The 23,308-nt window shown below is 39.4% G+C and overlaps 1 protein-coding gene across 2 annotated transcripts in view; it reads left to right on the top strand.

Moving 5' to 3' along the window:
* CACNA2D1 (calcium voltage-gated channel auxiliary subunit alpha2delta 1) overlaps nt 1–23,308 on the top strand; it is a 651,754-nt gene that overhangs the window by 460,855 nt on the left and 167,591 nt on the right. For both annotated transcript variants that reach the window (XM_074942556.1, XM_074942557.1), the window contains exons 8-9: nt 18,651–18,720; nt 19,876–19,926. In XM_074942556.1, coding sequence (XP_074798657.1) covers nt 18,651–18,720; nt 19,876–19,926 — 121 coding nt within the window. The remainder of the gene's footprint in view (nt 1–18,650; nt 18,721–19,875; nt 19,927–23,308) is intronic.

The raw sequence follows: 23,308 nt of genomic DNA, 5'->3' as shown, positions 1-23,308 counted from the left end.
ACTCACACCACCATGGCTACCCTCTAGTTTTAGCATGTTACCTTGATCAGAACTTGCTCAGGTATGTGTCCTTCAGCTGAGAATCACACCCCCAGCTCAGAATGTAAATATGCCCTATATGACAGCAGAGGAAACTACAGAATAATGCTGGAACACTTGCTGGTGAGGTTTGCACCTTACATGCTCCACGAATGCTTGACTCAGTAGCTTGGCAGACAGTCTTGTAGATTAGGCACAATTATATGATGATGTATTTATTCGCCAGATTCAGGACCTCCAACAATTATGGCCATGCCACTAACCCTAAAACTAATTAATACAACTGGAGTTCTTTTAACCTGCTTATATTCCACCTGTCAGATAGTCAGCTTATTGTATCACAGGTTTCAGAGTAACAGCCATGTTAGTCTGTATTCGCAAAAAGAAAAGGAGTACTTGTGGCACCTTAGAGACTAACCAATTTATTTGAGCATAAGCTTTCGTGAGCTACAGCTCACTTCATCGGATGCAGTGAGCTGTAGCTCATGAAAGCTTATGCTCAAATAAATTGGTTAGTCTCTAAGGTGCCACAAGTACTCCTTTTCTTTTTATTGTATCACAGTAATTAATGTAAGAAGATGTATATTTTAATGGCTTTTAGCTATCAGTACACTCTGTTGATTGAATATGTTCCATAAGGATCATCTATTACAAAGATTTGTTTTATATTAGGCACGTTCTCTGCACTGGTGCTTTTATTGTTGAAGTTGTCCATTCTTTTTAAAATTACACTATAACCAGCAACAGCATGAAGTTTATGTACATTATCGTGTATCTCCTTTACCTGTAACTGGTTAAGAAAAAATGTTAGGGTGTTTCCTCTTCTGTTCAGGGTGGATTACTGGCATTTCTGAGGGTCCGGAGGTTTACATTAATACTGCTGTTGTATGATTAGCATAAGTGGCTGTTAAACTCCCTAGGGGTAGTTGCGAAAAAAGATATATAGTACCTCAGTCCAGTGGATGTCACCATGCTGTTAGTTGATGAAATTACTACAGTGAGAGGTAATGAGTAAATAATAATGAAAAGGCTACTTTCATGTTTCCCTTGTTACAAGGTTCTCTGTCACTATACTTATGTGGTACATTAGTGCTGTGCCTTGGGGTCACTATTAAAAGATCATAATAAATCAATAGTTTATGTGCAGTGGTGTATTCCAAGTAGAGGGAAATATCTGTGAATTCTCACATTCCACTGTTGTATAACTGTTGGAAACAGCTGGCACTCTTAAATGACAATCATATTTGTAATATATCCTTAAAGGTGTATTGAAAATACATTTCCACCAATTAAATCTAGTTTAGCTATCTATTTTAGGTGCTTACATCCATAACATCTGAGTGCCAGATGTAACATCTTTAATAAGGTATTTATCCTCCCAACACCCTGTGTTGTAGGGAAGTGCTGTTAATTCTGTTACACAGGTGGGAACTGAGACATAGCGAGACTAAGTGAGTTGGCCAAGGTCACAGAGGGAATCTGTCAACAGAGCAGGGAATTGAACCTGGTTCTCCCCAGTCTTAAGTTAGCACACACACCATTAAACCATCCTTACAATTTAACTGGTATAAAAATTACTGTCCTTTGAATATTCATATGAATAACTTATTGGAGATTCTGAATGTATGTGTTTTGTAGATGCATAGCCATATATATCGTAAAAGATAGCAATAATCTGTTATTCCTATGTAAAGCAGATGCAATCAACATATAATTTGTATATTAATGTATTTTTGCTAGGCTTGAGCTTGCTTCCACTAAATGATGATAAAACATCCATTACTACAATGGAAGCAGGACTCAGGCCATGAAGAGCTATAATAGGGTATGCATTTAGTAAAATCAAGTCAATTCAAAATATCTTATTTATTGCTTTCATCAGGTGTATATAGGGACAATATATTATCAGTATAACTGACAAAACATATGACTATATTGATGTTAGTCCTGCACTTTCATTAAAACCTATATATTGTAGTTTTACATCATACAAAAGTGTCAGTATTATACTATTCAGAACCCCATATCATATTGAAAAAAATAATGTCTGTGAGTGAAATCCTGGCCCCATTGAAGTCAACTGAAGTTTTGCCATTGCCTTCAGTGCAGCCAGGATTTCACCCCATATGTTTCCAAAAATTGTTTATTGCCTTAGACAGAAAAGGGACATCCCTAAGACAAGACACACAGACCAATTTGGAAATGAGAATACAATACCCTCAATCAAAGAGGAAAGCGCTCAGTCTTTTAATATACAGGAAAATGAGAGAGAGGGAAGATATACAAGAGTTCCAAGTACACAGACCATAAAGTTTATAGGCAACACTTCAGCTTCCTGGAGCTGACAGAGAAGCAAATGTTCCAGAAATATGTTTGACAACAAAAATCCATCATTTCATTGAGGTGCTGAAATGGGACCTGCAGAGTCAGACGCAGCCAAATCACACAATAGTTGTAGTGAGCAAAGTCACTACTGCCTTAGGATTTCTTCTAGAGAGCAACTGGAAACACTACTGGTATTAGACAGTCAGCATCCTCCCAGCTGTTACATCTAGCTATTATACTCTAATGAACCATAGGTGAGTGTTCTTGTGCTTAGCCCTGTGCATGCAAGTTGGAAATATGACTGATTGGTATTTCTGTAACTGGACAATTCCCTGACTCCCAGTCCTGCACATGGCATTAGTAGATTGTCACTAGCGTAAACATTGTGTGTGCATTCTTTACCCTACAGTTTAACTTGATGAGCACTTTGGGATTTGGAAATTTGAACCCAGGTGTTTTTTGTGCAATTTCTCATCTTTTTACGTGTGCCCTAAATTCTGTGTCTCAGTTTATCAGTCTGTAAAATGGGCACAATAATATCTATCTGCCTTCCATGGATGTTATGAAGATTAATTTATGTAAAGCACTTTAAGGTCTTCAGGTAAAATGAACTGCTGCAGTGGTTGTTATCCTTTGGGTGTTGAGCCTTTTCCAAACTGCTACAGGCAGGACTTATGCAAAGGCTTGAATTTAACCCATAATTAATATCTTTGAAAAAGTACCAAGCTAATTGTAATTGTAAAAAGAGAAAAATGTGAAACTTGTCAAACAAATTATTAGCTGCAACTTGCCTACCCAACCCTAGCTGTAAATATCTCCCACAGAGCCAGTCTATCTTTGAGCAATTTGAACTGGAGAGGATAAAATGAAGGGGATGACCTGAAAAGATCTGGCTAGTAGGCGATATCTTGAATATCAGGGCATGATGAGGTATTCAATTGATGCTTTCAGATGATGATGTCCTCCTTCTGTGAGTGATGAGAATGCGGTTCTATTCTAGGTTACTGGCCTAGTCGATAGGGAAGAAGTAATAGATATGATATATCTTGATTTTAGTAAGGGTTTTGACACAGGCCCACATGACACTGACACAAACAAACCAGGGAAACGTGGTCTAGATGAAATTACTATACGGTGGTTGCACAAGTGGTTGAAAGACCATACTCTAAGTATAGTTATCAACAGTTTGCAGTCAAGGTCTCACAGGGGTGAGTTCTAAGTCTGATACTATTGAATATTTTCATTAATACTTGGATAATAAAGTGCAGACTATGCTTGTAAAATTTGCAGATGACACTAAGCTGGAAGGAGTTGCAAACACTTTGGAGGACAGGATTAGTATTCAAAACAATCTTGACAAATTGGAGAATTGGTCTGAATTCAATGAGATGAAATTCAATAAAAACAAGTGCAAAGTACTCCACTCAGAGGAAAAATCAAATGCACAACTACAAAGCGGTGGAATAACTGGCTAGGTGGTAATATTGCTGAAAACTATCTGGGGCTTGTAGTGGACCACAAATTGAATATGAGTCAACAGTGTCCCAGTGTACTCTGCATTGTTGAGGTCTCAGCTGAAGTACCGTGTCCAGTTCTGGGTACCGTACTTCAGGAAAGATGTGGATACATTGGAGAGAGTACAGAGGAGAGCAAAGAAAAGATGAAAAATTTTGAAAACCTGACCTATGATATAAGGTTAAAAAAGTGCACATCTAGTCTTGAGAAAAGAAGATTGAGGAGGGACCAGATAACAAATATGTTGAGACCTGCTATAAAGACGACAGTGATCAATTGTCCTCCATTGTTCTCACTGATGGTAAGACAAGAAGCAATGGGGGGAGATTTAGGTTAGAAATTAGGAAAACCTTTAAGGATAGTTAAATTTTGGAATAGTTTCCAAGGGACGTTGTGGAATTTCCATCACTGGACGTTTTTCAGAACAGGTTGAACAAACAGCCATCAGCATGGTCTAGGTTTACTTGGTCCTTTCTCATCCCAGGGGGCTGGACTTGATGACCTCTCGAGGTCCCTTTCAGCCATTCTATTCTATTCTATTCTTATGCTACCCTCATCATTATAGTATCTGATGTAATGAAGGGACAATTCTTTCTCTCATCTTCTGTTATTTGGGGGGGGTATAAAGTTTTTTGTTTTGGTATAGTTGGGTTGGGTTGTTTTTAAATATGTACATGCTGCTGGGTTTATATTATCAAAGGCAAGGTTGAAGAAGTTGGAGTTTCCTCAGAGCTGATGGCTTTAAGCCCAGATGCATTCAGTAGTTCATATTTACCAGCTAGATTGTGATTCTACTTTCTCCACTAACCACGGAGCAAACCAGGGTAGGAGTACAATTCACTTTCTAACTCAACACCAACGGGGAAGTCATTTACTACTGGTCTAAAGCAGTAGCATATAATTTCCCCCTCCATGGTGACTAAACAGTGTTTGCTCACACATAGGATGGGGAAAACAATGAGGCTCCACCCAGTCCCTGTCCCTGCTCTCCCTACAGTCTTGTATCAGCAGTGGCTGCTCTTTGCAATATGGTGGGACTCGATGTAAAGAATCCAGAGACCTCTAAATCCTCTTCTGATTATTTATGACTGGAAGTGAATGCTGCAAGCCATGGCTGACCATTTTACTAGTGATCCAAAATTTATCTAGTTGTAATGTACTGAAAATGTAAAAAGTTACCAGTTTAAAATGAAATGTACTAATGCTCATATTTTTCTAGAGTGTCTCTTCCAAATTTTCTGAAATGAGGGAATAATTGTAACAGCATCTGAGACATGAAGTTAACAAGTTTGACTAGAAAAAGTTTCCAGCTAGTGAAGTAAGACAGCTAAAACATTTTAAGTTTCACTGGCAATTTTAATTCCTCAGCCTTCTAGTTACAAACGTATCCTTATCAAAGCCATTCTTGCTTGTAGACCTAGTGTCACAAACCTCGTATATACAACATCCCTTGACAACAGAGTACTATTAAATAGAAGCATCTTTCAAGGAGCTAAAAACCCAAACAAACAAACAAACAAAAAAAAATCTTTGTTAGCAACCTTTAATTTCTATAGAAAGAAGGCACAGCATAAACTACGTTAAAATGGGGTAGATAATAAAAGCTCACAGGTAAGTATAAAAAAGGAAACTTTAACAGAGGGTTAGATGTTAAGAAATTATAATAGGACCATAGGAACAACAAGAGGGAAATCAGTGGGGGAGTCTCCTCAGTATCTTAGACTGTGTCTACACTATGGACCTTACAGTGACACAATTGTGCCACTGTAAGGTCTCCTGTGTAGTCGCTGTATGCCGGGAGGAGAGAGCTCTCCTGCTGGCATAATTAAACCACCTACAATGAGCGGCGATATCTATGTCTGGGGGAGAGCATCTCCCACGGACATAGCACTGTCCACACCAGTGCTTTGGTCAGTTGGGCAGGTGCTGTTCTTTCACACCCCTAACCGACAAAAGTTTTGCTGATAAAAGTTCTAGTATAGATAAAACCTTAGATGTCTTACACAAACGTAAGGTGTATGGGGAATAAACATGAAAGCACTGGAAGTATTAGTACATAAGCTAAATTATGACTTAACTGGCATCTGTTAAGACTTGGTGGACTTGATGACTTCTCGAGGTTCCTTCCAGCTTAATGTTTATATGATCATATGATTCTGTAATAACATGTGTGAAATCAGATCTAGTTGAACTCAGGCTGTATTGGGATCTGGTAACAAAGGTGGACAAGAAAGTGCTTATTTACAAACATCTGTCCGACAGAATGTAATCTAAATCTGAGAGAGACTCAGACAAACCGTGCATTATCAAGCAGTAGATGAGACTGCAAGGGAGAAAGGAAAAGTTAAACAGAGAGATGGAAGGAATTCAGTGATTATACGTAGAGTTCTCTTCGTTATTAGACCCTTTTGTGCACAATACTGTCAAACCTACAGTTATAGGCCATGAAGTCATGGGACCCTCCTGAACTAGTGTAAAGTTTACCACCCATGGTCCAGGGAAACATGCTTGCAGACAGAACTTGTTGGTGACCACTTGAGCCACTGAGTTCATCAAGATGTCTCAGTTTCTTTGTTGACCCTGTTTGGGGCATATCGTGGGTTCCTTCCAGGGTAGATTTGATTTAAATCAAATTGATTTAAATCACTAGTCAGGAAGACTCGATTTAATCATGGATTTCTACATAAAAGTGCATTCTTGTTGGTTGTTATAACCTTAATACATATTCTTCACAACTCAGAGATAGATGTAGGTTTCATTTTTAGAAGGTACACACTATACATTTTCAAAGTGATTTATTCTGAAAACTTTTCAGATTAGTTTTACAGCTATATCAGAAAATTACCAAAGGTAATTGAAGCAGATATTTATGAAGTCATTGGAAAGTGAACTATCTCCAATTCAACAGGTTAATCATTAATATTCTGAGGATTTTTTTGCCATGCTATATTAGGAGGAGAACATCACCAGACAGACATTTAAATTGTTTTATTTAACTAATACAACGTTATGTATTCTGAATTTTTTTCTTCAACAGCAAACATATAATATTTTAACAAAACAAGCATATGCATTTTTGAATTTAGTTAAACATTCAAGTTTTTTAAAATCAGGTTTGTTTTTGTTAAAATTGTTTTTAACTAAAATAGTTACATGATTAAAAAAAAAATTAAATCGACTGTGTCAGCCAGGTCAACATGAGAAACTTAAAATATTGGCTTCTGCAGCTAACTCAGTCGTCTTCACCTTCATTTTCCTGTTTGTTCATAATCTGGAAAACAAGCTTTCCTGCTTTGTCAGGTCCCAAGCAATTTCTCAGTTTTGAACAAATTAGTCCAAAGGAAGAAAATATTCTTTCTATACTGGCAGAAGAAGCTACTGCTGTTAAAAGTGAGATTATCACTTCAACAGTCTCTGAATCCAAGTGCTTAAGTGACTTCCACCTGTTTGCTGATGTGACTTTCTTTAAAACATCATCAGCAAACATATATTTCTTGAATGGTTCACCCTTCGCTGTGAAGTTTATTATAGTTGGCATTATGGAGGGATGGTTGCTGGATGTCCATGTCACAACCAACTCCTCTTCTTCATCAGTTAAGGTTTGATCCTCATACCACATATAGAGAATATTTGCAAGAAAATGAGCTGGAGACAGTGTTTGTCCCGTTGGTTTTTTTCATTATTGTAATTTAACTCTGTCATTGCATATTTGTCTTTTTAAGATCTCACTCAGTTCCTTCCAAATTTCAACAGTGTCAGCAATAAAAGAGCAATTTCCCTGCATTTTGTTCAAGGCTACAGAAATAGGCTTCAGGGTACTAAGCCATGTGTTCAACATTTCTCTTAAACCCAATGTTGAGAACTTTGGCTGTGACACTGCCATCCATTTTTTCACGATTTTGTTCACAAACTGTCATCAGATTAGGCCAGTTCTCGATATAGTGCTCAAAACAGTCCACTACTGAGTTCAATTGCACGTCTTGTGGGAGAGTTATCTTGGTTCCTTCCACTTTTTTCAGAGCAGCTGCTGCAGAGTGGTTGTTATGGAAGTATTTTGCAATTTCAACAACATTAGCCTTTATTTCTGGAACACTGAAGTCTTTGGCTAGGAGGTGCATCAAATGAGCACTGAAACCATATGTCCCAATTTTTATATGGACAGTCCTGATATTTGGGGCTTTGCCTTATATAGGCATCTATTACCCCCCCACCTGATTTTTCACATTTGCTATATGGGGGGCTGAGAGAGGGCAGATACTCATACATTTGAGACATCTCCGCTACCTCCTCTAAGGCCACAAGAGGCTCTCTCCTGACTGCCTTCCTTCCCTGCTGTTGCAGGGCTGAAACAGCAGAGACCTCAGGAGTGGGTTTTTGTGTGGTTTTAAATTCTTCGGCTCGGGATAGAAGTAGGGGAGAATTCAGTGCTTATAAGTGGTTTTACCCATTTTGCATTATCTGCTTTCTCACAGTTATCCATATCTTTGTGGCCTCCAGACTGGATTATTGCAACACACTCTTTCTGAGACATGTCTTGAACACCAATCAAAAGCTACAGAAAGTCCAGAAGGAGGTTACCCACTTCCTTACCATTTTAAGCAACAGGAAATATATTACACCAAGACTGCACAAGTTTCCAATTTACTTCCAGGTCCATTTCATGATTTTTATTCTGACATATAAAGGCCTACATAATGAGAGTCCTGGATAAGCTGAGAGGCCAACTCTCTCCCCATGTGCCACCATGGCAGCTGACATAATTTTTCTACCAGTCCCTAGATTTTAACATCTGAGCTTTCTGAATGGAAGGCCTTCTGCTGAAATTCACTTTTCCCATTTATCCAGCACTAGAGTCTGTTGGCTTTCCTAATATGATTTAAGGCTGCTTGTTTCTCAGGCTCGAGCCTAGTGCAGTCTTCATAGGAATGGTATATGTGTGGATGATAAGTATCTTTCAGTATTGACACTGGTCAACAAGCAAAACACGCTATTTACCTTTCATTAGCTTTATGCTTTCATCTGAAAGCCTTTAAAATGTTCAATGTCCCTTATTTTTCCTCTTTTTGCTAAAGTAACACATCTAGAATGGGAAAATGTCTTGGAGTTCATTGAGAGCCTTTATCCTGATTTTCCTTTGATTTTACTAACTAGGGATTCGATGTTGGGTGGGAGGAAAGAGGGATTGTCTGCCACTGAGCTTTGGGAGGTTTCAGTTATTCAGTTGATCCTGCAATTAGTTCCATGTGGGCTGAACTCACGTAGAGCTTCACTGACCTTAGTTGGATTTCTTGCAGACAGAAAGGTCCACGTTGACAGAATAGATGACAGATACTAGGTTGTTCACATTTTGTGTGACATCTATCCTGCTATCTAATTTCACTTCTGGGCTGTAAAAAGCAAATGCCCAAAAGAACAATTAACTATAGAATTCTTGGTAGATTTAATGGAACTATAGATGCAGACCATCTATTTTCCCTTGTAATGTCTTTGAATCCTTCTTAATTATAGATGTAAATGGGATTATAATTGTTAATCAGTGGATCAGTATAATGATGCCATGGGAAGCACATTATTTTTGCTTTACTAATTAGTAATTAAACTCAAGAATTAGTTTGTCTTTATATGGCCTTTGCTGAATGCCTTATTAGTCATTCCCCCACCTTTCCTTTTGTTTATGTTGTCGCTCAAAGGATAAGACCTTCAATAATGGAATTTGTTATGTTTTGGACTTCAGTCAAATAAACCAGAGGGAAGCATTTCTCTGTAGTTAAATATGATATACAGGTGTTTGTGCTCATGTTACAAGATACAGTTTAAGAAAGGTTGGCTGCATAGCGTTGCTGAGAAGAAGTTGGTTTTTTTTAAGACAAAAATGTCACCAGTCCTTGCTGACGAGCTGCCTAGTTATAATTTAGCTGTCCCCCTGCCCTCCCCATCTTGCCAAGGCTGACATCTTTGCTTAATTTTACTTTCTGGTGTAGCCCCATTCAGTAATAATACCAGGCTCTTATATGGCATTTTCAGCAGTAGATGTCCAAGAGCTTTACAAGGGTGGGAAGTATAATTATCCCCATTTTACAGATGGTAAAACTGAGGCATATTTTACACATAATAAAGTGACTTGCCTGAGGTCACTGAGCTAGGAATAGAAACCAAGCCTCTTGAATCTCAGTCCAGTGCTCTATCCAGTAGGTCACATTCATGTTACATATTTAAAAATAAGTATGTGCAAAAGACTTCGCAGGATCTGTGCAGCCTTAGGGTAGGGGAATGGGAATCAGGATTTCTGGGTCCCTTCTGATCTCTACCACTGGTTCACACTGACCACACAGATTTTTAGCATCATTACCTCAGTTTACTTATGTTAAAACAGATATAAATATTTACCAATCTCCCAATGATAATGAGAAATTTTATTAAATAGATTAAAATTCTCTCTCAAGTCCTTACGGTAACTCCTTTGGGATACTGGGCTTTCCTTATGGAACTAGATGGTCCATAGATTTTAACGGGAGAACCATATAAGTAAGGAAAATAGAGGGCTGAAGATGAGTATCTGGAAGGATAAGTTTCCCCTTAATGTGTGTAAAGTGCTCTGAAACTCTCTGCTTAAACATAACTAGATAAGAGTGAGTCTTAAATTTTTAAAACATTGAGGAAAAAAATTATTTTGAAAATCTCTCCGGAAGTGAATGGAAGCCTGTCTTTCTCAACTGCTGAAGCTTTCCCTGCTAAGGCAAATTAATAATGGAACAGCTTTAAAATCAATTTCTAATCAAATAAAATGGTATCTCTCTAAATGAAGGACTTGCTGTGCACAGCTGCTCTTATGTTAACCATTAATGCTGAGTAATAGTTTTGCCATGATATTGAACTCTCCAAAGAAAGTCATTACTGTAGCAGATAATAGGAGACTAGAATGTGTGAAAAATCCATACAAAATGAATCTGAAGCCTTGCAAAAAGAAAGTTTAAGGGAGAACTTTGTGGACTTTTTCATACATCTTTGTGTAGCTGACATTTCCCCTTTTACAACTGAAAATATAAAGGAGAACTTAGAGAGAGGAACATGAATGTTCCAAGTGTTTCAGCTTGTAAATTATCTGTGCAATTAATGTTCTAGTCAGAATGGCTTCATCACATAGAGAATGAGTCTCCATCTGATCATTATTCACTTTCTATTTTTTTAATGTCTGGAAAGAAAGGCCAAGGACTACAATGTTTGTTGCTCTTACAATGCTCATGATACAGACGCTTTAACGATTCACTTAATTGGGTCTCATATTTCTAAAGCTATCATGTTGAATGCCCACAGTTATGCAAGTAAGCCAAGTCAATCATGTGAAAGAATTTTAGTTCTGGTAACAAAATGTTCACACCATGGCCAGTCCCCATATATTATGTGGAAGGTAACACTGCCGCAGTGCATTTGTAATTTAAATAGAAATTTCTGCAGTTAATATTTAAGAAAAAACAAATGCCAAGAAAGATGTCATCTTCACTGGTGACATTCAGAAATGTTAGGCTCATTGTTGAAGTACTTTACAATCTCCAAACCTATGTGTATTCTTACCCCATTCAGCGTTGTATTTAGTTCACAGATACAAATAACCTCAGCTACAGATGCATGTGAAGGATGAAATTCACTTTGACCATATAAAGACAGAAGTATTGGGTTCCATGCCCATGATCTGGCGGGAGGTGGTGGCTAAATACATTCCCAGCCCAAGGCAAGATACAGGGCTGCAGCACAGGGCCCACAACCACAGACCCTCCCCCTACCTCCTTGGGGTGTTTGGAAGACTGGGCCTGTGGAATCATGGATTCAGTCACCCCTGGCCTAATGGAAGCCTTCCCAAATGCAAGCCAAATTGCCAGGCTGTTTGAGGCTGAAGTTGAGCCTATCAGTCCACACCCAGACAGGCATGAGGTGCTAAGGAATGTGTCGTCACACTGCTTACACTCTGTTTCATCTGCTCAGGGTTAAGTGGTAGGGAAGGCTTCGCACGAGACAGTCTTTGCCAGGGAGACTTTCACTTGGAAAAAAAAATTAAAAAGCCTTTGCCCATGTAAACTAGTTTAGCCGTGGGATTGCCCACTGTAGCATAAACATTGCTTGTGTTGCTGCAGTCTGTGATCTCTTTCCTTTGTCCAATTGTTTGGACAATGTCATTTGCTAAAAATAAAGAACCGTGGAGAAGTGTTCTCTCTGATACTCACAGACAGAGACTTTTCAACTGTGTGTGAGTGAGAAGGTATTTTGTTGTGAATACTGTATAGTTATCTTAAATATTTCCCTCAGAGAACTGGATGGAGTCCCTTCCACCATCTCTTCTCTACAGATTCAACTCTTCACCACTGGCGGCACCATCTGCTTGGTCAGGGCAATCCCCATGTCTCTTCTCCGTAACCCTGCTAATTGGCAGCAGTGCCATCTGTGTCAGCAAGAGGACTGTCCTTTAAATTACCTCCTTTCCCACTCTGTCCCCCAGTTCAGCCTGGGATGGACTCCTCACTGCTGGGTGACCATTTCACCTCATCTTGTAACATTCATTTTGAGTTTTCCGCCTCTACAGTTGGTTGTTACAACCTACTGAGACAGGAGGTCATTCGCTCAGCAGCAACAGATTATCTCCCTTTGACCACTTTTCAGTAGCCCAAAGGACTGAACACCGCTTGCATGACATGGATATTTGGGGAGTTGGGGAGAAGGGGCAATCAGTTGTGAGGGTGTGGGCTGTCTGATCTCTGCTGCGATGGGCATGGAAAAACTGGGTAGGAAGAGCTTATTTTTCATGATATAACTAGGTACTAAGGTCACAACAGTTGCACTAGTGTTATGTGGGGTCTTGTGCAGAATCTACATCAGCGTACAGAGAACCTATACAGGTTCATGATGATTAATGCAAGGGCAGTGGCTAATAAAATGACAGTCATCTATGATTTTAATTATGGATAAGGCCCTTGATTTTGCATGTATTACTGAAATCTAGCTGGATAATACTGCTGAGTCACTGTTGCACCAGCTGTCTCCAGGTTGGTACTCATTTTAATGTAATTAGCTTAGGAGATAGCTGTTGAATACAGTTCACCATTAGTGTAGGCAGTCTCACATTCCAACCTTGAATTCGTTTGAGTGTCTTCAGTTGATATAAGAATTCCTGTTAAAATGGGAATAGTGGCACTGCATAGGCAGCTACTAGTTCTACCTCAAATGTCCCGTCTTGCTAAGCCAGTTTTATCTAGCCTGGCAGTGGGGTCGCCTAGGCATATTTTTCTCGATGATGTTAGCCCCAAAGTGAACATTTCCTTAAGAGAATGTAAAATTTCCGTTAAAGTAATAGCTGTCTGATCCATATTCAATAAAAAATCGATTGATGCCAACATTCTCACTAATTATTAACCCTCCTAAAATTTTCCATTTTGGGGAAAAGACGATTTAAAGAATAAAAGATAATTTGGGCAACGATTATTAAGAAGCTTGTGGCAAAATAGACTTGGTGCCATCAAGGATCTAATAAATACATTAAAATACAGTATAGCTTAGTAAACAACAAAACAACATAAACAAATCTTGCTTGAAATCTATCCAAACCTTTATCTCCGTAATGCAAAGATTAGACAAAGAAGGGATATCAAATTAATATGATATGAGTCTAACCATATGCCAGAGAAGAACAGCATCAAACAAGAGCATAACTAAAATATGCTGTATGCAACAAAGGACCCTGCAGTGCTGACATAGTTCAAGGGTAACAGTATACTACAATGAAACATAAAGGTGTGGGTCTCTGATGCACTCTACAAGTCAGGTTCTAGCGTATCTGATTACAATGGGAATTTAAAGCAATAGATTTTAGAAATGAAACTAAATGAAATCTTGAATGTTAATAGGGCTTTTAGAAGAATTATCTAATACCTTGTCAGATAATGTACTTTTATATTCAACAGACTTGGAGCCATATAGGGTACATCTACACTGCAGTAAAAAACCCATACCACTGAGTCTCTGAGCCCTGGTCAGTTGACTCAGACTTGCCACACTTGGGCTGTGGGGCTAAAAACTACAGTGTAGACATCCGGACTCATGCTTGAACCCAAAGGTATACACACTAAATTTTTTAGCCCTGCAGCCTGAGCCCCACAAGCCTCGGTCAGCTGACCCAGGCAGGCCATGGCCATTCCACAGGTCTTTCATTGCAGTGTAGACCTGGCTAGCCAAAATGCAGTTCTTCTTATTAACAATAGTGGGTGTTCTGCATGCAGATCCAAGTCAGCATGCAGCCCTTAGAGAAGAACACCCCTTCTAATGAAGTTTCTATATAATATTAATCTATAATTACTTATCTTGTCATAGACAGCATTTACAAGCTTTAAATATTGATAAAATATAGATTGAGCTCAATCAAATTCAGATCAATGCAGGTGAAATGCCATCAACAAATTTCACTGTCTATTCCTCTGGAGCATCCAGAATATTTGGTTTAAAAAGGAAATATTTGTCACTTAAATTATATTATCATTTTCATGAAATGAAACAGTTAGCTATATCTGGGCGAGATCCTCGGGTAGTTTAAATCAGCATAGTGTTATGGGCTTCAGTAGAGTTATGCCAGTTTGCACCAGCTGAATCTGTAAAAGCAGGGATCATACCCTATGACTGGAGAATTGCTAATATAGTACCTATTTTTAAGAAAGGGGGAAAATGTGATCCGGGAAATTACAGGACCATTGGTTTGTCTTCAACTGTATTCAAAGTCTTGGAACAAATTCTGAAAGAGAAAGTAGTTAAAGACATAGAGATAAACAGCACCTGAAAAAAAATACAACATGGTTTTACAAAAGGTAGATTGTGCTAGACCAACCTGATCTCTTTCTTTGAGAAGATAGCTGATTTTTTAGACAAAAGAAATGCAGTAGATCTAATACACTTGGATTTCAGTAAGGCATTTGATACAGTTCCACATGGGAATTTTTTTGTTAAATTGGAGAAGATGGGGGTTAATACGAGAATTGAAGGTAGATAAGCAACTGGTTAAAGGGGAGACTACACTGGGTCATACTGAAAGGTAAACTGTCAGGGTGGAGGAAGGTTACTAGTGGTGTTCCGCAGGAATCTGTCCTGGGACCAATCTTATTTAACATTTTTATTCATGACCTTGGCACAAAAAGTGGGAGTGTGCTAATAAAATTTGCAGTTGACACAAAGTTGGGAGGCCTTACCAGTACAGAGGAAGACTGGAATATCATACTAGAAGATCTGGAGGACCTTGAAAACTGGAGTAATAAAAATGGGATGACATTTAATAGTGCAGAGTGCAAGGTCATGCACTTAGAGACTAACAACAATTTTTTTTGCTGTAAACTGGGGCCATATCAGTTGGAAGCGACAGAGAAGAAGAAAGACCTGGGTGTACCGGTTGATCACAGGATGACTATGAGTCACCAATGTGAAGCTGCTGTGAAAAAGGCTAACACAATCTAGGAAGCATCAAGCAAGATATTTCCAGTCAAGATAGGGAAATGTTATTGCCATTATACAAGGCAAGACTTCTTTCAGATATTGTGTACAATTATTGTCTTCCATGTTTAAGAAAGATTAATTCAAACTGGAACAGGTTCAGAGAAGGGCTACTGGGATGATCAGAGGAAAGGAAAACGTACCTTATGAGAGGAGACTCAAGGAGCTTGGCTTTTTTAACCTAACAAAACAAAGGCTGAGGGGAGATATGATTGCTCTTAATAAATACATCAGAGGGATAAATACCAGGGAGGGAGAGGAGTTATTTAAGTTTAGCATCAATGTTGACACAAGAACAAATGGATATAAACTGGCCATCAACAAGTTTAGGCTTGAAATTAGACAAAGATTTCTAACCATCAGAGGAGTGAAGTTCTGTAAGAGCCTCCCAAGGGGAGCAGTGGGGGCAAAAAACCTAACTAGCTTAAAAACTGAGCTTGATAAGTTTATGGTGGGGATGGTATAATGAGACTGCCTACAATGGCATGGTGTCCATCTGTGATTGCTAGTAGCAAAAATCCTTAATGGCTGCTATGGGACATGAGATGGGGAGGGCTATGTGTTACTACAGAGAAATCTTTCCCAGGTATCTGGCTGCTGGGTCTTGCCAACATGCTCAGGGTTCTGCTGATCACTATGTTTGGGGTCAGGAAGGAATTTTCCACAGGTCAGGTTGGCAGAGACCCTGGAGGCATGGGTAACTTGAAGGTTTAAACTAGAGTAAATGATTGATTATTTGTAACTTGAAGTCATGATTTGAGGACTTCAGTAACTCAGCCAAAGCTTATGAGTCTGTTACAGAACGGGGTGGGTGAGGTTCTGTGGCCTGCAATGTGCAGGAAATCAGACTAGATTACCATTATGGTTCCTTCTGGCCTTAAAGTCTATCAGTCGATGAGCGAGGATCTGATCTATTAATCTATACCCCTTCAAAAGATTGATTCCATCTTAAATAAAAGCCCAAATCTCTACATTCATAGCACAAAAGACTGAGGTTAGAAACACTCCCGTGTAGGACAATCTTTCATCTTCTATCTGAATTACCATTAATCATAAGATTGAAGACAGCAATTAAGGAGTCAGACGTATTTTTTTATCTGAAATAAAACTGACCACTCAAGAAAATCCAAGCATTTTTACAATTCAATTATCACAACAAATTGCTCAGGATTATTATAATTTTAATGATGTAACCAAACTATTTTAAAAGATGCTTTGGGTTGATACTAATGGACCTCACTGAACTGTCTGCTCTCCCAGACTTTCTCAAGGAGACATTGATTGGGTGGGAGGGCTTGGTGAGGGATAATTTTGTATTCCGTGGTCAAGGTCTGTAATTGTGGGCATCAGTACAGTTTGAATTTGTTTGTATTTTGAATTACATTTTGTATGTGTGCCTAGACTACCCAATTTAAATAAACCTAAATGAATAAATTAAATACAAATCTCTCAACTCCCAGAGGGAGTATTTCAAGCAAGAATCTTCAGATCAGTTTTAATAAATGAATGAGTCTGTGTGGATCACAAAAATAAAACTAGATATAATCAACCCTAAGCAAACACAAATTCTTGTTCCATCCAGGGCATCAAAATTAATGAATTGCTGTTGTCCTGTGTGTTAAGTCTTTGCATATCTCAGTAAATGCTGCTAAACTTGCTCAGAAATTTGAAATCCAGTCATTCTTAAAAATGATATTCTCTCAGACCTGGAAATTTCACGTAGAGAATATGAAGTGCTTTGCAGCTTTTGTGGTGCAGAAGACTGTGCTGTGTGTTTTCTCTATGAATCAAAGTGGTATATATTTTTGTTTTTATGTTTTGTGGGTTGCACCTTGTGCAAGTGTTTGTATTTGGATAGTCAAATGCCAATGCAGACAATGGTCATTAACAATATAGAATCATTATACTCCTTTATGAATTGAATGCACAGTAACTCATATCCGGGTTCTCTATATACATTGGTATATAACTGCTTTATATTTACCTTTTGTGTAGAGATGAGCCCAACCTACAAAACTCAATTGGATATGAATTTACCTAAAGTTCAAAAAATGTTTAGAACTGAATTCTTGGATCAGATTCACCTAATCTTGTATGTGTGTTCATAGTTTTAAAGTTCTTTATAATTATTTATTCAACACCAACAATGCAATTTGTGCTGCGCAAACAACAATATGTGTTCCGTGCCCCAAGGAGGCTACATTTCAGTTCAGACAAAAATAATATGTGGCCTATGTTAGAAACGATAGTGGTCATTTTAGAAAGACTTAGTGGAAGTCGATATGACTAGAGAGATGTGAAAGAGGATAGAGATTTGAAATGTTGGAAAGGGAGATTGTCACAAGCATAAAATATAATGTCATCAGGAGGGACAGAACTCCTTTGTCCATCACATGAAGATCATCATCCCCAACTGGACTCAGAGATTGGTCCTATTATTGGTATTCAATAATAAATAGTGATAATGTTGATGGTACATTTGGTCATGGGTTGTTGGTAACTAGTTATTCTGAATTTACACTGGTGTACCCAACATCAGCATTTGTCCCAAGTATCTTTATTGCTTTGCTTAAGCATTTGAAGGCTCTCTAGATTCCAAAAGTGCAGAAAGAGTAATTATTAATATCTCTATCCTCTGGACATAGCTTGCGTTGATCTTTTTGTGTAGAGGACAATGGAGCTGATGTGTATTACAAAGATTAAGAATCTTCCTGATTTCTTCAGATTTCCCTCTTCTGGAGTTTTGCAGACATAGATACTTTAGTTGCATGTCATTTTCAGGATACTTTTATGCCATATCTGTTTCCTAATTAAGGATTTCAGCCAAAGCCCATTTAAGTCAGTGGAAAGACTCCTGTAAACTTCAATGAGCTTTGGATCAGGCTTGCATTTCCATAGGCCAGAATATTTTTAAAAGTTTGTTTTATAAAGTATCTGTTTGTCCTAAAAGGTTACCTCCCATCCCAGAAATACTTTGGGTGAAATCTTGGGACCATTGAAGTCAATGGCAATACTTCCCTTTGAACTGTTTTAATAAAAACAATATTTTTAGTAAAGTGTAAGAAGATAAAGAACATCCTAACATCCTACCACATGTTATTATTTATATAGTGCTAATAGTGTGAAATATTGATATACCACATATTAAAGGGTTTTTTAATGTTCTCTAAAAGTCTTTAGCATTATGTTATTTTCTTCAAATAATGTGCAATATACTGAAATGAGTACAATATATCTTCTTTCATTTTTAGCCTCCCCATGGGTAGATAAAAGCCGAACTCCAAACAAGATAGATCTATATGATGTTCGCAGAAGACCATGGTAAGCTTTCTTTGGAGGACTGAAGCACATGAAATTGTCAACATAGTACATATTCTGATAAAAGACAAAATAAATAGTAAATATGTGCTAAATACTACACTAAACCCTCTTCTGATAATTTTTGAGGACTTAAAGTTCAAATTTTAAAATATTTTCACTTTGTAAACTCAGTTCAGCTTTTTCGGTAGGTGACATATATGCTATACCATATTGCTATACAGAAGGAATTTTCATGATAAAGACAAATACCCAGGTGGCATGACGATAAGACCATTAAACACTTGGATTGAAGGCAACAAACCAAACCAAATTAGGATGATCAAAATGAACCAATTCCAGAATGATTTACAAACACAGTCCTAGAGGTTAGGCTAGTACTACAGTCAGCAGAGCAGTGGACATTCTCTGAAAATGCTCTTTTTCAGTACTGACCTTTAGCGTTTTTTCCATCAGAATACCATTCCATTTTTTGCTCGCTGTATTTTCTCATTTGTATTTTGCTCATTTTTATTTGTATTGGTTAAGTATACAGTCAAACCTGCCTGAGTGATCACCTCTGAAGAGAGACCATCTGTCACAAGCAACTACTTGCAGAGGGCACAGAACATTTTCCCCCTATAATTTAACTGGGAAGAAACTGCTATTTGGCCTGCCAGCTCTGAGGGCAGTGCCGCTGACAGCAGCAGTTCAGAAGTAAAGGTGGCAATGCCATTCCTTTGAAGAGACACGGCATCTTACAAGCAACCACATTTACTAATTCCAATGAGTGGTCGCTCTTGCCACATTTTACTCATACTCTCATTAGAAAAACATCTTTGCCTGAGTTGGGCTGCTGTAATAATTCACCTGCTAACTTGTCATCAAGATATATTTAGCTCTCAAATCCTATTCACCCCTCTCTGTTGTCAACGTACAAGAATAGTGAATTCCTACGTACTACCTCCAGGTCTCACTATTGTTACTTGAACCTTGGTTTACCTAGAAGGAGAAGCAATGAGAAAAAGTGACAGTGCATGAATTTCCTACTGAAATGCAACTGGGGAGTTCCTTTGGTTCAGCTAGACTTGGTTTTAGAGATCAGAGGGTCTTTGGATCAAATGTAGAGTGGTGTTTTCAAGTTTTTGTCTTTCATATCTTTTCATTTGTTTATTTCAGGTACATCCAAGGAGCTGCATCTCCAAAAGACATGCTTATTTTAGTTGATGCGTAAGTGTTTAAAGACTGGATATTAATACTGGAGAGATGAAAAGCTATTTGGCACCTTTTGAACAAACTATTGCAAGTTGAAGAAGAGATGAGGTTAAAAATAAGACATTTGAATTGTTGAAAAAAACGGCCTTGATATTAGGATGTCTTTATGTCAGTGGTTCCCAAACTTGTTCCGCCGCTTGTGCAGAGAAAGCTCCTGGCAGGCCAGGCCGGTTTGTTTAACTGCCACGACCACAGGTTCAGCCTATCGTGGCTCCCAGTGGCCGCGGTTCGCTGCTCTAGGCCAATGGGAGCTGCTGGAAGCGGCGCGGGCCAAGGGACATACTGACCGCCGCTTCCAGCAGCTCCCATTGGCCTGGAGCAGTGTACCGTGGCCACTGGGAGCTGCGATCAGCCGAACCTGCGGACGCGGCAGGTAAACAAAGTGGCCTGGCCCGGCAGGGGCTTTCCCTACACAAGCTGGGGAATAAGTTTGGGAACCACCGCTTTATGTCCATCTGATGTTGGACATAAACATCTCAATTACTGAAATAACCAATATAAAATATCTCAGGTGAATGCCAGAGCTTGTTGTGAAACACAAAAGAAAGTACTAGAAGCAAAGAGCTGGATTTGTCTGAGAATTAATTTGCATAGTTTGGTGACCAAAAGGATGACAACTCATGTATGCTTAATGTATTGTATTCTAGCTCTCCACAGTTTATCTTAAGCTGTTCAAAAGCCTAAAGAATCATAGAATATCAGGGTTGGAAGGGACCTCAGGAGGTCATCTAGTCCAACACCCTACTCAAAGCATGACCAATCCCCAACTAAATCATCCCAGCCAGGGCTTTGTCAAGCCTGACCTTAAAAACTTCTAAGGAAGGAGATTCCACCTCCCTAGGTAATGCATTCCAGGGTTTCACCACCCTCCTAGTGAAAAAGTTTTTCCTAATATCCAACCTAAGCCTCCCCCACTGCAACTTGAGACCATTACTCCTCGTTCTGTCATCTGCTACCACTGAGAACAGTCTAGCTCCATCCTCTTTGGAACCGCCTTTCAGGTAGTTGGAGGCTGCTCTCAAATCCCCCCTCACTCTTCTCTTCTGCAGACTAAACGAGCCCAGTTCCCTCAGCCTCTCCTCATAAGTCATGTGTTCCAGTTCCCTAATCATTTTTGTTGCCCTCCGCTGGACGCTTTCCAATTTTTCCACATCTTTCTTGTAGTGTGGGGCCCAAAACTGGACACAGTACTCCAGATGAGGCCTCACCAATGTTGAATAGAGGGGAACGATCATGTCCCTCAATCTGCTGGTAATGCCCCTACTTATACATCCCAAAATGCCATTGCCCTTCTTCGCAACAAGGGCACACTGTTGACTCATATCCAGCTTCTTGTCCACTGTAACCCCTAGGTCCTTTTCTGCAGAACTGCTGCCTAGCCATTCGGTCCCTAGTCTGTAGCGGTGCATGGGATTCTTCCGTCCAAAGTGCAGGACTCTGCACTTGTCCATGTTGAACCTCATCAGATTTCTTTTGGCCCAATCCTCTAATTTGTCTAGGTCCCTCTGTATCCTATCCCTACCCTCCAGCATCTGCAAACTTGCTGAGGGTGCAATCCACACCATCCTCCAGATCATTATGAAGATATTGAACAAAATCGGCCCCAGGACTGACCCTTGGGGCACTCCACTTGATACCGGCTGCCAACTAGACATGGAGCCATTGATCACTACCCATTGAGCCCGACAATCTAGCCAGCTTTCTATCCACCTTATAGTCCATTCATCCAGCCCATACTTCTTTAACTTGCTGGCAAGAATACTGTTGGAAACCGTGTCAAAAGCTTTGCTAAAATCAAGGAACAACACGTCCACTGCTTTCCCCTCATCCATAGAGCCAGTTATCTCGTCATAGAAGGCAATTAGATTAGTCAGGCATAACTTGCCCTTGGTGAATCCATGCTGACTGTTCCTGATCACTTTCCTCTTCTCTAAGTGCTTCAGAATTGATTTCCTTGAGGACCTGCTCCATGATTTTTCCAGGGACTGAGGTGAGGCTGACTGGCCTGTAGTTCCCAGGATCCTCCTTCTTCCCTTTTTTAAAGATGGGCACTACATTAGCCTTTTTCCAGTCATCTGGGACCTCCCCCGATTGCCATGAGTTTTCAAAGATAATGGCCAATGGCTCTGCAATCACATCAGTCAACTCCTTTAGCACTCTCGGATGTAGCGCATCCGGCCCCATGGACTTGTGCTCATCCAGCTTTTCTAAATAGTCCCAAACCACTTCTTTCTCCACAGAGGGCTGGTCACCTCCTCCCCATGCTGTGCTGCCCAGTGCAGCAGTCTGGGAGTTGACCTTGTTCGTGAAGACAGAGGCAAAAAAAGCATTGAGCACATTAGCTTTTTCCACATCCTCTGTCGCTAGGTTGCCTCCCTCATTCAGTAAGGGGCCCACACTTTCCTTGACTTTCTTCTTGTTGCTAACATACCTGAAGAAACCCTTCTTGTTACTCTTAACATCTCTTGCTAGCTGCAACTCCAGGTGTGATTTGGCCTTCCTGACTTCACTCCTGCATGCCCGAGCAATATTTTTGTACTCATCCCTGGTCATTTGTCCAATCTTCCATTTCTTGTAAGCTTCTGTTTTGTGTTTAAGATCAGCAAGGATTTCATTGTTAAGCCAAGCTGGTCGCCTGCCATATTTACTATTCTTTCTACACATCAGGATGGTTTGTCCCTGTAACCTCAATAAGGATTCTTTAAATACAGCCAGCTCTCCTGGACTCCTTTCCCCCTCATGTTATTCTCCCAGGGGATCCTGCCCATCAGTTCCCTGAGGTTGTCAAAGTCTGCTTTTCTGAAGTCCAGCGTCCATATTCTGCAGCTCTCCTTTCTTCCCCCTGTCAAGATTTCCTTTGTTAAGCCAATGTCAAGAGTCTGGGGGAATCATCAGGCTTGAAGTGACTCCAGATTGCTTTATACTGAAAAAAAAATCTATTCATTGGTTCTTTGCCTCACTGGGAGAGATTGCATTTGATGCTTTTAAATGCAGTCAAATACTCCTGTATTGCAGAGGTGTGTTTTATCAGCATTTGCAATTCCACCCCTTCCTCCCTCCCAAGGTTTGAGCTTTGCCCTGAAACAAACATGCCGCAATTTAGATCCCTGAAAATATAACGCCTTGACTGAATAGAAGAGAGTAGAAGAATTTTTAGGGAACACACACACAATTTGTATGTGATAAATTCTCATGGCAATCATGAATTGAAAGTGAGGAAATGATGTGTCACTGTGGGTCATGGGTCAGGTGACAAAACTATTCCTCTGAGCCACAAAGTTATGGCTTGGAGACTAATTCTGGAACTTTTTATTTTCTGTAACAAGTATTGCCATTG

This window comes from Natator depressus, chromosome 1 (genome assembly GCF_965152275.1).
Source record: "Natator depressus isolate rNatDep1 chromosome 1, rNatDep2.hap1, whole genome shotgun sequence".
NCBI lineage: Eukaryota > Metazoa > Chordata > Testudines > Cheloniidae > Natator > Natator depressus.
The sequence above is the reverse complement of the archived record's forward strand: the minus strand, read 5'-3'. Positions and strand labels throughout refer to the sequence as shown.